Source organism: Ochotona princeps, chromosome 30 (genome assembly GCF_030435755.1).
Source record: "Ochotona princeps isolate mOchPri1 chromosome 30, mOchPri1.hap1, whole genome shotgun sequence".
Taxonomy (NCBI): Eukaryota; Metazoa; Chordata; class Mammalia; order Lagomorpha; family Ochotonidae; genus Ochotona; species Ochotona princeps.
In genome coordinates, this window is record NC_080861.1 from 5,288,013 (window position 1) to 5,303,652 (window position 15,640).

The 15,640-nt window shown below is 45.2% G+C and overlaps 1 protein-coding gene across 5 annotated transcripts in view; it reads right to left on the reverse strand.

Annotated features, from left to right (window-relative positions):
- The window catches only part of NEK11 (NIMA related kinase 11), a 112,314-nt gene that overhangs the window by 7,728 nt on the left and 88,946 nt on the right, over positions 1 to 15,640 (reverse strand). The window contains exon 13 of one of the 5 annotated variants that reach the window (XM_004588390.3): positions 10,893 to 10,989. The exons of the other annotated variants lie outside the window; for them this stretch is intronic. Within the exon in view, the coding sequence (XP_004588447.3) occupies positions 10,893 to 10,989 (97 nt within the window). The remainder of the gene's footprint in view (positions 1 to 10,892; positions 10,990 to 15,640) is intronic. 5 annotated transcript variants of the gene reach the window in all.

Below are 15,640 nucleotides of genomic sequence, written 5' to 3' on the forward strand. Positions count from 1 at the left end.
AGATTAAACTACTGCCAGTGGAGCAAGCATCCCTCTCGGGCACTAGTTAATATCCTGGCTGCTCCACCTCCCATCCAGCTTTCTGCTAGTGCACCTGGGAAAGTAGAAAAAGACATCTTAAATGCCTGGGCCCTTGTCACCCACAGAGGAAACCCTAATGAAGCTCCCAGCCTCTGGCTTCGGCCTGACTCAGCCCTGGCCAGTGTGACCATTTCGGGAGTGAACCGGTGAGTGGATGGAAGATTTCTCTGGGTTTGACGATGTTTCGATTAAAATATCCAAAACAGTCAAACAAGGAGAAAAAGGCTGAAGAATACAGAACAGGATACCCAATGGCTGACAAACAGCTACCTTGCACACGGGAGAGAACATACCACACACAGTGAGGAAAAGGAAGAAAAGAACAGGAGGAATGGTTGGCAGCCCAATGCCTGGAAGGCTCCCTGCATTGATGCCGGCATCCACTCCCATATCCAGGAAGTTCAGGGAACACGAGGAGGAGAAATGTCAGAGAAATGACACTTGGCATATCGGCTTCAAACTACAGAAAACTGAAAATACATAAAGGTCTGTGAAGGAGCCAGAGGGTGAAACATAGAGCTGCTGCAGACGGGATGCAGAGTCCTCCCACGCTCCCCAGAAGCCATGGGACCTGGAGGAGAACTCGGCGGGACATTGAAAGTGCTGACAGGAAAACACTAAACCAGGACTCCCACCCTGCAAAACTGTCCTTAAAACATGAAATAAAAATAAAGCCTTGCTCAGACTAGAAAAACTAAGTTTGTTGCCAGTTGACATGCCGTGCAAGAAATGCCAAGAAAATTCCTTAGGGAGAAGTGAAAACCACACAGCTCAGAAAGTCAGATCTGCATAAAGAAAGATACTTTAAGTTGTAAAAACTGAAGGTAGAACAAGACTTTCATTTTGCTTATTCTCAATTTGACAGATACGTTGGCTTAAAATCATGACAGCAACAATATTTTATATGTATCATGTGTTTATCTTATGCATATATATTCTTATGAATATTTATACAGAAATGAAATAAAATTACAATAATTATGCAGGGATGGAAGAAAGTAATTATTTTGTTGTTGTAAAGCACTCCTACTACCCATGAACTGTTATTTTAAAGTGAACTTGAATTAGTTGTAAATGCATATTGAAACTTATAGGGCAAATACTGAATACTAAAAACTCCCACACAATGTTAACTATTGAAACAAAAAGTGTAAGAAGCATAACTATATACTAAGAAAGGTGAAGAAAAATTGCAAGCAAAGGCATTGATGCCACTTCGGGGGCTCCCATTATGATCACGGCAGGTTTCTAGGCAGAACCTTTCCAGGTCAGGAGGCAATGAAGCATTAAATCCCAAATTATGAAAGAAATGACAGATAGGGTGGGGATTTGGTCTCGAAGGTCAGATGTGACCAATGTCCCCCAGCTGGGTCACACAATGTCTTTTTGTGGTGTGGCCCATGGCATAATGTTGCAATTATTATTATTATTATTTATAAATATACAACTTGGAATGGATTTGAGGCAAATTGTGCCATAAGCAGATTTTCTTTAAGTGGCTAAACAAAAAAGATAGATACTATGGGCCTAGTGCAATGGCCTAGATGCTGAAGTCCTCACCTTGCATGCACCAGGATCCCATATGGGCGCCGGTTCTAATCCCGGCAGCCTCACTTCCTATCCAGCTCCCTGCTTGTGGCTTGAGAAAGCAGTCAAGGATGGCACAAAGCCTTGGGACCCTGCACTCATGTGGGAGACCTGGAAGAAGCTCCTGGCTCCTGGCTTCAGATCAGCTCAGCTCCAGCCATTGTGGCCACTTGGGGAGTGAACCAGCAGAGGGAGGATTTTCCTCTCCATCTCTCCTCCTCTCTGTGTATCTGCCTTTTCAATAAAATAAAATAAATCTTAAAAAAAGAAAAGCCATACTTCTAAAAGAGAAAACTGGATATAAGATAGCTAGACTGCATGACAGGTAGATAGAATAAAACAGGAAACTCAAAACTTTGATAGTGTAGTTTGTAGGGAAAAACAGCACTCCTATACATTGGAAATGTTAGCATTTGGAAACTGCTACCAAAACTATGTAAGTATTCATTTATTCAATCTAACTTATATAAATCAATCTAAAAGATAAACAGCAGTAGAACGAACAAAAAAATCTGACTGAATGTACAAGGCCGTTTATTATAGCATTGCATACAACAGTTTAATATTGTAAATGTCCCTATGCCTATAATTAGGGGATAATGGTACATTCACTGTGGAGAATTTGGAAGCTATAAAAAGGAAGGATATTGTTGTAAACTTCTATAAATAATCTCCAACGCAGTCTGCATAAGGAAGGAGATACAATGCCTCTAATGTGCGACCAGTTTTATAAGAAGTGGTTGGTAATGCATTTATGTGAGTATATTTTAAAATGAAAAAAAATGAACCATGAAATCTTTTTTAAAAATGGAAAGAAGGAAATAGGGGAAGAGATTAAGACTGGAAGGAAATATTCTTTCAGTGTGCTTTCTTATAGATTTAATTCTGAACCCATGAAATTATATTAAATACAATAAAACAAGTACTTTTTCAAAAATTGAAACAAGATTAAGCTACTGCCTGCAGTGCTGGCACATAGGGGCACTGGTTCAAGTCTTGGCTGCTCTACTTCCCATTTGGCTCCCAGCTAATGTGTCTGTGGGAAGAGCCCACGTGGAAGACCTGGATGAAACTCTTGGCTCTTGGCTGCGGCCTGGCTCAGTCCTGGTCTTTGGGGTCATTTGTGGAGTGAAGCAGTGGATGGAAAATATCTCTATTTCTGTAATTCTTTTTCAAATAAATGAATCTTAAATTTTTTTTAAATAAAATGAAACCAATAAACCTGTGTGTGCTATACAAAGGATGATTCCGGGAAGCTCGGAGCAACACAATCATGTGAGGCAGTTGTGGAGGTGAAGGAAAGAACAACCCCAACGCGTTAGAGAGGAGTGCTTGGAGACCACCCTGGGCCACAGGGAGTGCCTCCTTCTGCGCTCACAGACATGACACACGTGAAGCTGACAGCTCACTGCCCACTGGGGAAAATACACAGAAGGAATTGCTGCAGTAGTGGGAAACAATCAGCTGTGTCTGAGCATTGTCCTTGTCCCTGAAAACAAAGCTTTAATGTAAGACCCCAAGGAACAAAATTACTTGAGTCACTGCATCCTGAAACAAAGCCTCAGGATATGGACTGAAGGTCCTAACAAAGACAAAGTTCTCAATGTTGAGAATATTAAACAGTTCCTATAGCTGCATTCTACTTGTTGAGATAGCCAAAGGAAATCATGAACATGTTGAGTAGAGATGAAGATTCTAAGAAGACCCAAGTCATCTAGAGATGAAGACTACCATATCTGAGATGAAAAATACACCATATGCTCCAATCACTTCTGTTGTGAAACCAAAACTTCTCTAAAAATTGTCTGATTTCAAAAACACATATTTCAAGATCTATAGTAGATAGGTGGATAGACAGACATAGACCTCAAGCACTGTTCTTCCAGGCTGAACAAGATCCCACTGCCTAGACCTGTGTGACTCAAAGGGCCAAGCTCTGTGCTGCTTACACTCTTCTCAGAGCTGACAATGCCCAACTGGCATCCCACAGGCTCCTTGTCGGCCCTTCCTGGGTACCTGACCCAAGCCTGTGACTGAAGCTACTTACACAGAAAACAACAAACAAAAACCAGATTGTTTTCAACAGATTACAATCCCAACCATCAGAGTAGAGGCTCCAGGAGTTCCACAAAGAGCCATTCACTCATCCATCCATCATCCATCCATCTATCCATCCATGCACTCACCCAGCCACCCACCGTATACTATTAGCACCCTCTCTGGGAGTGTACCTAGTGATTGCTTATGAATGCAAGTCCATACTGACTTTTTGTGCTTCTGTGGACAGCCCAGTGACTCTGAGGGGTACCACCTAACACCAGCTTGGGCTGTGTGCCACCTGTACCCCAGCAGGAAGCTGTACAGAGGGGCTCATCTCCTCACAGGACTTGAGTGTGGCTATGGCAGGAAGCCAAGAGCTTCATGATGACAAACAATGTACTTTTTACCTTCAACAACCTCATGACATTTTCACAGAGAACTGGCGTTTGCGCTTGTTTTGCAGGCTTAAAATTAGTATGCACATATGAATATCTTCACAGTTTCTTAACCTACAGAAACCCTCAGGTACAAAATGTCACTTAGCAAACTAAGACATGCCAACACCTTCGGCTATTTGGCTTTGAACTTTTCAGAAGGAAACAACCATACGTATTATAAGTTGTTACCATGTATTGAGTACTTTGCATATGCCATAAGCCCTAAATGCATTTTATATATGATCTCAACTTACTCCAACAAGCACCTTACCACTAGCCTCATTACAGATCATAAACCTGAGTCACAAAACAGTTGAGGAACTTGTCTAGGTACACACAACAATCAGTGGTTAAACAGGGGTATACATTTGGGCAGTCTGTTGCACCTTCCATTCTAACCAGTGTGCCTGGCAGTACGTTTGTTAATCCTCAGGCCCAGGGTCCCCCCATCCCCCGGTTGAGCAAACTTGAAGGAGGATGGCAGGATGGTTACCAGGCATATTGCTCCCCACCTTCCACCCAGAGCTCCACTTTCTCACAGCCAGAGATAAGGACCAAGGCACTTGCCCAACACTTGCACCCAGTGCAGAGTAAGCAACCTTTCAAGGCACTGAACGTGGAGCTGAAAGTTCTATCCTGACCTTGATCTTCCTTTGCTTGTGTAAAGAGTTGGAAGGGGTGGTGGTGGTGCGGGTGTGGTAGGGAGCCCCATTCAGTTTGGACATCAATGGACATCCAAGGGAAAAAAGTCAATGGGTGTGTTAAAATTCACATCTTTGCTGCAACACTAATGGCTGAAAGATATAATGAACAAGAGTTTCTTAAAGTTAACATGGGGGAACAGGTAGGAGGGCAAGAAAGCCAAGCCAGATGTAGGACGATGATCGTGGAGCTGGTTTGGTGGATGAGTCCCTGGAGTTCATTCAACTCCTATAAATACTTCCACATATGCCTGCAACATCCCCAAATTAAAGATTTAAAATTCAGAAGGGCACACAATATTGCTTATGTAGGATAGCATAAAAAATGTAGAACCTGAATCTAATAAACGAGGAGACCCTAGAGAATCCAAAAGGCAAGGTGCCTTAAAACAATATTCCTGTAACCATCAAAAATGCCAATGTGGCAAAACAAAGCAGAAACAAAAGATGACTCAGGAACTCTTCTAGAACAAATGAGACCCAAGAGACTTAACTAAGTACAATGTGTGGTTGCCGCTCATATTCTAGAGCAGAAAGACAATTGCCACAATGGATACTATTGTTGGAGCAATGGATGAAACCTGAATATGTTGAATATGAATTCCTGTATTAAATCAAAGTAAATACTATACTAATGTCAAAGTTTCTAAATGTAAACATTGTACTTTGGTCATATAAGAAAATATTCTTGGTTTGGGGGCTACATATTCAAATATTTAAAGAATCATGATGCGTGAAATCTAAATAACTCAGTAACATTTTATAAGTACTATATGTAAATATACCTACTTGTACAAATGTGGCCAAATATTAACTCAGTAAATTTAGATGAAAGATACATAGGTGTTCATTGGATTAATTTTTATCTTTTCTATGGGCTTGATATTTTTCAAAATACTTTTTTAAATGGACACAATCTGCTGTAATCTCTTTTCACCCCCACCCAAAGCATACTCATTCCTTGTCTTTTCACTCTGTATGGCCATGACAGAGACGTGCTATTTGGGATTGGCATTCTGGTGCAGTTGGGAGCCCCACATTCTGACCTGGAGTGTCGGCTGGAGGCCTGGCCGCTCCACTTCCAATCCAGCCTCCTTCTCATACTCCCAGAAAGGCAGCAGACGATCCAAGCAATTTGCTGCTCATGTGGGAGATCAGAATGGAGTTTTTGGCTCCTGGTTTCTGCCCACCCCAGATTTCACTGCCATGGCCATTTGATGATGAAATTAACGGATGGAAGAGTTCATTCACTGTCATTCTGCCTCTCAAATATGTAGATAAATAAACCTTTTTTTTTTTTTTTAAAAAAAAAGAACTCACTGCTAGGCAGTTAATTTAAAAAAAAAACATTTATTTTCTTATTGGAAAGTCAGATATACAGAAAGGAGGAGAGACAGAGATGAAGATCTTCCATCTGCTGCTTCACTCCCCAAGTGGCTGCAAAGGCTAGAACTGAGCTGACCTGAAGCCAGGAGCCTGGAGCTTGTTCCGGGCTGCTGGGACACAAATCAGCGCCCACATGGGATCCCGACACATGCGAGACAAGGACTTTAGCCACTAGGCTAACCACACCGGGTCCCTAATTTCTTTTTTTCTTTAACAGTGCTTTTTGTGCTTATTTTAAAATGCATGGTGTCACTCATCAGGGCAGACCTAATAGAAATCACCCAGTTCTTGGGGTGCCACTGGAGGGCTGCCTTGAGGTGTTAGCCCCTTTGAGTATCGCTGGGGCTGAAGAAACTGCCTAGCTTAGTCACAGCCCCTCCCCGGAAGGCCCATATGTAACATCTGACAGAAGCGAGGATAGAAAACCTGTCCCTTTGGTCCCAACTCAGGTCAGTTGCACAGGGCCAGGAAGCTTCCAAGCTCACTGTAGGATTAGCTGAGACCTCCACCAAGGCTGAATTTCAGCTGATTGCTGCTTCTCTCAGTCTGCTTTCTACCCTCCTCTTTCTGCACGTGTTGGTCTCAAGAGCATTCAAGAACATTCTCAAGCGCTTGTTGCAACACATGACGCCTCATCTCTGAGTCCGCTTCCCAAGACGTGGCTGCAGGAACCACATAACTACGCTTCCACGAGGAAACTGATCAGAAAGTCACTGATGTATTGATGAAGCCACGGCCCAGGATCCGGATCCTCACCAGTCCAGCGTCTCCTTCTTCCCCTTTGGCTGCCCAGATCCTTTGCCTCTGTGGACACCACGGCCAAGGTCACAGCACTCCCAGTGGCCTCCCAACTGCCCCTGGCTGATCTTATTTCAGTCATCATCTGTTCTGCTTGGCACATGGTCGCTCACGGTCCTTGAGCAGTTCCCTTAACCACCATCACCTCACATAACACAATATTGTGATGTCTTTTAGACATTTCACGTTTGAAGTTTGGTGCTTTCTCTAAACCGTCAACTCCCTGGGGAGAAGTGTCCCTCACTGTTCTTTTTTTGCTTCCCAGTAGCTGTCCTCTCCTTGACGCGCAGCAGCTCCTCCCTGTACAGTGGAAAACAGCAAGATCCCTCCTCTCAGGCTGTAGAAACAAAACACGACATACGCAAAAGGCACACATCTCTGCAGCTGCCCAGTTTCCCGGTAGTCCCTTCTGGAACTGGCTGGAGCTCTGTGACGTGGAATATGAGGGGCTCACAGATGATTCTGCTGGAGACATTCCTGGGGCAAAAGCCCAAACGACACCGATGCACATCTCAAATGGGAGTCAGAGAAAACTCCGTCAAACGCACACAGGCAGTAAGGAAGAAACAACATGCTAGGAACAAAGAACTGGAACGCTTCTCGGTCAGTTACTTTGGCAAAGCTGTTTATTTCAATTATTTAGAGCATTTCAAAATATGCTCAGAAGTGAACTGTCATGTCATTTGCAAAAACAATGAAATCTGAAATAAAAAAAAAATTGACACCACATTATGAACATCTAAGGGAAGAGCAAGCTATTCCTGTTTTCTTTCAAGATGATCAATTAGGAGATTAGCAAAGCTTTCCGCATCATCTCTGCCTAGGAAGATGAAGAGGAGGTAGAGGAAGGAAAGATTACTCGAGAATGCTTCCCTTCCCATTCCTGGTAATCGCTTGTTGCTATGGTAACCATGCAACTGCATGGCCGCCCTGGTATAGGCAGGATCTGAAAACAAAAAGCATCGACACATCTTAGCAGCTTTAGGCTTGAAAATCATTTTAAGCACCTTTTCCCTCTATTGGATGGATGGTGATACACTTATTTGGAGAACAATATAAATGCAAATCAACTGAAAAAAATTTTTTGCCAAGCTTCATTAACTATTCAGCTACCAACAGTTTAGGAAATAGATTTTAGAGAGAAGTTTCCTCGTTGGAACATTCATGATAAGTGTCAGCAATCCATACAGGCCACAGTCTGCCCCACTACCTGCCTTTGTACATCCTGCAAACCAAGAACTGCTCTTACATTAGTTTTTGCTCTCATATTTTAAGTGATTAAAAATATGTCAAAGAACAACGTTTGTGATACTTGAAAAGTAATATATGATTCAAATTTTGCGCACCAAATGTTTTATTAATGTAAAGCCAACCATATTCAGTTACATTTTACTTGTTGCTGTCTTAGTGTAACAACTGCAGAGTTGAGCTAACTGACAGAAATTGTATGGCCAACAGAGACTAAACTATTTTCTCTTCAGCCCTTTATAGGGCAAGCTTGCCAATCTCTGAGACAAGGGTAGAACGCGAGACTGGGCACCTCTTCCCTCCCAAGCATTCCGTAACAAGCATTTCTCTCTGGTGGAGACATGGGCCTTTCCAACTGGGCTTTTACCTGCCCCATTCACAGCTGTATGCAGCAAAGTACAGCTTGGATTAGCACAAAGTACAACTGCGTTAGTTCGACTCTGAACGATTGTGTCTGCCCCCCAATAATGCAGAAACCTAATCCCCAGGGCAACACCATTCAGAAGCAGGACCTTTTAGGAAGAGGTGAAGCCATGAGAAGTCTGCCTAGCTTGCCAGGGCGCTGAACTTGGCCTTCCCAGCAGCCTTCACTATGATTGATACATTTACACTATAACAGTAACAAAGCATTGGTTAGTTGCAGATGTTTTGATAGAGTGGCACAAAATAAACTCACACAGAAATTGGCACTGAAGAGTAGGGCTTACTAACAAAATACTCACAATGTGGATGAGACTTTGGAATTAGGGAGGTTGGACCATTGAGGGGTACCCTGGCAGAGGAAACATTGCTAATGTGCCCAGCAAAGCAGGAGCAGGCTCCATGCTCCCGGCTTCAACCTAACCTGGCCCTGATGGACACAGCCATTTGGGGGATGAACCAACAGGAGGTGGATCTCTATCTCTCTTTCACTGTCACTCCTGCTGTTATAAGCAAAATAAATCTTTCTTTAAAAAGATGTTGAAGATGCATACAGTAAAATGTATAATGAAAAACCAATTAACAATAGATTTTATCATCAAAAGGGAAGTAGAACTTACAGATTTGGAACATCCTCAGCTTTGCCATCTTAAGAATTTAAAAAACAAACAAACAAACAACAATAACAAAACAGGTTCTGGCACAGTAGTCTAGCAGCTAAAGTCCTCTCCTTACACATGCCAGCATTCCATATGGAGAGCAGTTCTAATCCCGGTGACCTCACTTCCCATCCAGCTCCCTGCTTGTGGCCTGGGAAAGCAGTAGAGGACAACCCAAAATCTTGAGACCCTGTACCCACATGGGAGACTCGGAAGAAGCTCCTGGCTTCGGATGGGCTCAGCTCTGGCCATTGTGGCTGCTGGGGGAGTGAATCAGCGACAGAGAATCTTCCTCTCTGTCTCTCCTCCTCTATGTAATCTGATTTTCCAATAAAAATAAATAAATCTTTTTTAAAAGGATAAAACAAAAACAAGGAGATTCAGGAAAGAATACCAAGCGTCTTGCCACACTGAGAGAGAAGGCATGGGAGAGCTGAAGATCGGGCTCAGGTGTTGCCTGCCTTGCTGTATTTTGGTCTTCTTGGTACTTGTTGACCCTCTTTTCCATCCTGCTTCTTCTATCTACTCACATATTTTTAAAGATTTGTTTTATTTTTATTCAAAAAGCAGAGTTACAGAAGAGACAGTCCTCCATCTCCTGGCTCACTCCCAAATGGCCACAATGGCTAGAGCTGAGCTGACCTGAAGCCAGGAGCTAAGAACTTCCTCTGGGTCTTTCACGTGGGTGCAGGGTTCTAAGGACTTGAACCATCCTCTGCTGCTTTCCTAGGCTATAAGCAAGGGGCTGGATGAGAAGTGAAGCAACCAGAACATGAACTGGAGCTCATAAGGGAAGCCAGTATTGCAGTCAGAGGCTTGGCCTACAACGCCATGGCACCAGTTCCCTATTTCTTCTTAAAGGTGACAATGTCTAACGGATGCCTTGGTGATGCCTGTGTGATGTCAGCTCTGCAGTGCATTGAGAACAAGAGCTGTGGAGAATGGTCACCTCTGCTGGACTGCAAGGGATGTCTCAGAGAGCTTGGGCGGGGAGGAGGCGTCCCCGCTCTCAGCAGAGAGCTGCCCTGGCAGCAGCAGCACTGCCTGCTGAACTGGATCATCACCTCTCTGACTTTGCTTCACCCCACGACGCATCAGGCCTTGGAGTGATGCACTTTTGGAGGGCCCGGGGTGAAATGCCTAGGATGTGGTGTATGCATCGCCCCCACATACCGTATGTCGAAAGTTCACCTTCAGTGCCAGTGGTGGCTGTCGTTAGGAGGTGATCAAGTCAAGAGCAAGGGGATTCAGACCCTTGTAACTGAGGCTTCCCTCACTTTTCAGCCTGTGTTGCTTTCACAGCTTCCGCTACGTGAGGCGCAGGAACAAGGAAGGCGCTATCTTGCGAGCATAGGAAGTCACGCCTGCACATTGAGCTGGCACTTCCCGGTAAGAAACCCATGCATGCTTTTCGCACAGCCGTCTTGCTGCAGCAGCACCGATAGACATCAGTAAGCATGACACGGCGAGGGCACGTGCTCTGCCAGCGTGTTGTAAGGCCACACCCTCCTGCGCACAGACAGCGGGACACTTACTCTCTCATGTGCTGTATCTTGGTCCTGGCCATGGCACTGTTGAACACTGTGGGTCCTGGGCACGTGTCTGCTGCTGTGCTGACGATGGTCCTTGTGCCTGAAAATCAATGCACAGCCCTTATTGAATTCATCAGCATTCCTGCAACCTCCGGGCGACGTTCAAGGGCAATCGGAAAACAGAAGCCAATCCACCTTTGTGACAAGGTAAAGCTATATTAATTGGACAGGAATTCAATTACAACATGCTCATTAAGGAGATTTATTCCAAATGATAAGATTATTTACAGATTTAATAGGCAGGAAGAATTCTAGGACTAAGCCTGTCTCTCAAAAAAAGGATTGTTTAAACAGAAAGCTGTTTTTGAAAAAGGTCAGCTTACAGCACTGGCCACCTCACAGAAGATGTATCTATAGCAAAGGAAACATCCTTGGGCAGCCTTTGGCCAGTCCTTTCAGCAAGTGTGGCTGTTTGTTTAAACACTGAGAACTTTTTCAAATAGCCTTATCCCGCTGCTTAGTTGAACAGCATCCCAGGAGAGCTTGCTTTTCTGCAGAGGGTTTAGACAAAATGCTGACCAGTGAGGGAATCAAACGCAAGCTCGAATTCCAGCACAAGTGAGCAGAGGGCCAAAGACAGGTTCAGCGGTCAAGAGAGTTGCCAAGGAAAGCTGTGATATTACAAAATCTGCTGACAGCAGCCTCTTCTTCTCTTGAGAGACACCCTGGAGTGTCTGACCCAACATGCCGGCGTGGAAGAGCAGCCCACCAGTACAGCACCCCATACGCACACCCTTGAGAGATGCTCATACCCAGCCCCCTGCCAACGCACAAGAGGACACAGCAGAAAATGCCTCAAGCACTTGGGTCCCTGCCACCCTCATGGAGACCCAGATGGAACCCCAAGCTCCTAGCTTTTTTAACCCCCTGCTGCAGTGGGTATTTGGGGGAGTGAATCAGTGAAAGAAAGATCTGTTTCTCCTTATCTTTCTATGGCTCTGCCTTACAAATAAATTAATTACAGAATATTTTTAAGAAAAAAATTACAGATTATGTTTATCCAAAAATTTTAACATACACATTTTAATTAAATAAACTGGGCCTGGTGCGATAACTCAATGGCTAAATCCTCACCTTCCAACGCCAGGATCCCAAATGGGTACCGGTTCATGTTCCAGCTGTTCCACTTCCCAGTTTCCTGCTTATGGTCTGGTAAAGCGGTAGAGGATGGCCCAAAGCCATGAGACCTGTGCCAATGTGGGAGACCCAGAAGAAGCTCCTGGCTCCTGGCTTTGGATCAGATCAGCTCAGTGCCTGCCATTGCAGCCACATGGGGAGTGAGCCAGCAGACAGAAGATCATTCTCTCTATCTTTCCTTCTCTCTGGAAATCTGATCTGCCTTTCCAATAAGAATGAATGAATCTTTTTTTAAAAAATAAAATGAAATAAGTACAGCTGGTCCACTGCTTGAGCCCAGGGCGACCCACAGAGCTGGTCCACGGCTCAGCTTTGGGGCTGCCCTGGTCTCCCTGGCTCAGAGGCAAAGGCCTCCCCATGTCCTCTGTTCTCCTGAGAGGTTGCTCCCTTCTCTGGGCGCTCTGACGTTCCTCTCTGGGCTCTCTCCCTGCAGTGGCTGTGTCAGAGAAGAACTCGAGCTGAGACCACACTGTGAGAGAACAGATATCATGTAGCAGGTGGCGGGTGACCCACACACCAACTAAGGAAGCTAGTACCAACCCCATTTCCCCCTGTTATATCTTAATTACTTTTTATTTGCATAAAAGGAGCATTTCATGTATTTCACATACATAGACTTAAATCATGAAACTTCCCACTCTTTCCTCCCCATCACCTCTGCTCCCACCTTTTTTTTTTCCTTTTAATTTTTACAATGATACAATTTCAGCCTATTTTCTAATTACAAACTTAACCCTCCAAGAATGCAGAGAAGGGTTGTAAATGGTAGTCCATCTCAGCCTGTCCGCATAACCAACATACATTACACTTTTGGTGCTGTGTGTACTAACTAGTATGAAAACTGAGGTGCGGATTCTAGTGTTTCTGGCACCCCCTCTCCTTCGCACGCCTGCAGCGGGCCTCTCGCGTCGCACCTTGTGCTCTGTCGCTGACAGGAGCAATCTCCAGCTCATTCGTCTCTTTCTCAAAATGTGCTTTTCCCAGGCCGGAGTCCCTGGCTGACTGGACTGACAAGAATAAACTTGGGAATGGGCATACTGCAACTAGTTAAACAAGAAAGGTGTTCTTCCTGGTACATCACCAGTAAGGCCTCGCTGTCCAAGATACCGGAGCTGGGAACAGACTGTGGCCCCTTTCCCCACGCTCCTCCAAACATGGGAAGCAAAACGTGCCTGGGGTCTCACTGCTCTGGAGAGCCCCCACGGCCCCTGCCCCAAGTGCCGGGGAACTGAGCAGGAGGAAAGCGCAGGGGTGCAGGTCCTGTGCACACTGGGTGCATTTTACTAAAACAGCAGCAATCACACCGTGGCCAGCAACCCCCAATGGAGCTAAAGAAATCAGTGCTGCCAGGAGTGAAAGGTAGGCGCTGCTTTCCCATCTCTTCCAGGAGCTGGCGAGTCCTGCAGGCTTATGCAAATAAAGGTCAGTGCAATTTCCAGGAGAGCTGTAGTTTATTTTAAGCTGCACCCTTCCACCCCCTACCGCTGCTGTTCACCTCAGGAAGGCTCTCTGCACTGCTAGGAAAGATTGCTAAGCCTCAAGCTCAAGGGAAGAGAACAGGGAAAATCTCAAACAACTGTGCTGGCAACGCTTGGGGGCCAGAGCAATTCCTTTTTCTTATCGGCTGCCGTGTTCTGTTCTCGCCACCCCAGAGCAGCAGCTGCCTTATGTCAAAGAAAAGCATGATACACTTTATGGTCAAAACAACAGAGAATGGGACCACCGGATCACAGACTGTGTCGGGCTTCATCCGGGGATTTTGTTAAAACACCGATTGTGAATTCTAGGAGTACTCGGACTGACCTAGGTTCTGTGTTTCCTGTAAGTCCCCAGGTGATGTTCATGCTGCTGGCCTGGCGCCAGGAGTGGCAGTGAGACTCTTAGGCTGGTTGCAAAGGTTGTGGGGCTCTGGTGCTAATGACGGGGCAGGGCCCCTTGTTCAAAAAGCAAGAAGGCTGTTCCTCCTTCAGGTGCGCTCACTGGCCTTCCATCATGTCATGTTACTCTCTGAGGGCAATGCAGGATCCCAGGAGCCTAGAGGTCCCAGTTGACTCTAATCCTTCTATAACCAGGCTTCAGGCCCTCACTGAGGGTGAGTGGTGGACGTGGTTATAGGGCAAGAGGAGGCTGGAGGTGTGATAGCATGAGTCAGACATTATGTGCCTGGCATATGTTCCATCGTCCCATCAGATTTCATCCACAAAGGCACAAATTCAAAGACAAAATGTCATTAGAACCCAAGAATAGGGTTCCGTCCTGACCTCGGCCCCGTGTAACTGTACTCACTGCAGACTGGGAAGCCCTGGGTCCAAGTCTCTGCTTTCTCAAAGCTTTTGTTTAATAATGGATGGTTCCTAAACCCCCACGTTGACCTTCAGAAAGTCCTTTCCTCTAATTAATTTCAAGGGAATTCTCGTGCACTTGAAAAATGGTACACTTGTGGAGACGCACACCAAATCAGGCGCATTTGTGATTTCAAGGGTTTCTGTCCACCCCTCAAGGACCTTACCGCCATCCAACCTGTCCGTCTGCCTGACTCTCAGTGGCCTTCACCGAGACTTTGCCTTCACTGTGTACCCGGCCCTGTTGACATCTGTGATAACTGTATAGAAAAAGTGGATGTGAGCACAAGCTAGGGGCGGTCAAGGTAGACCTTAGACTAAACTCTGAGCACTGCTTTCTGACTTTGGGGCAAGGCTCACCAACGGTAGCCTCCAGCCCAGGGAGGGCAGGGGAGAGAAGGGACACCAGGCCCTGCCTCCTTTCTCTTCCTGGAAGGGGTGGTCCCTGTGTTTCCCCCCTTGGCAATGACTGCTGCTGTGCAGCCTGAGCAGAAGGAAAACAGCACTGTGGTGTGACAGCTCAGGCCACGATCTGGGTGGAATACTACTCGGCCATAGAAAAGAATGAAATCCTGTCTTCTGCAACAAAATGGGTCCCCTGAAAACTGCAGTGCTTAGTGAAATAAGTCAGTTCCGAAAAGACAAAAACCACAGGTTTCCCCCAATCTGTGCTAAGATACATAGGAGTGAGATATACATTCTGAGATTTGATCATTGTTAACAGCCTTGGCGAATATAGGCAAGCGAGAGCGTAGGGTGAGAAGTGTCACCATGCTCCCAAATCTGTATATTGTGAAACACATGAAATTTGTTCACTTTGCATAAATAAAATAAAATATGGGAAAAAAGGCAGTGACAGAGATGTAAGATGGCCCATTCTGAGCATTGTCCTATCATTTCCTCTACCAGAAAAAGAAGACTTTTTAAGATAAACTTATCTTTGACTCCATTTCCCATTAACTTTTAAAAATATAGAAACATTTGTTTTATAATTTGAAAAACAGAGTTACAGAGAGAAGGAATGAGGTCTTCCCTCTGCTGGTTCACTCCTCCAATGGCTATAATAGCCAGAACTGGGCCAGGCTGAAGCTAGAGCCAGGAGCTTCCGAATCTCTCGCTTGGGAGGCAGGGTACCAAGCACTTGGGCCATTCTCTGTTGCTTTCCTGGATCCAAAGTGGACCAGCTGGGATTTGAACTGGTACCCACATAGG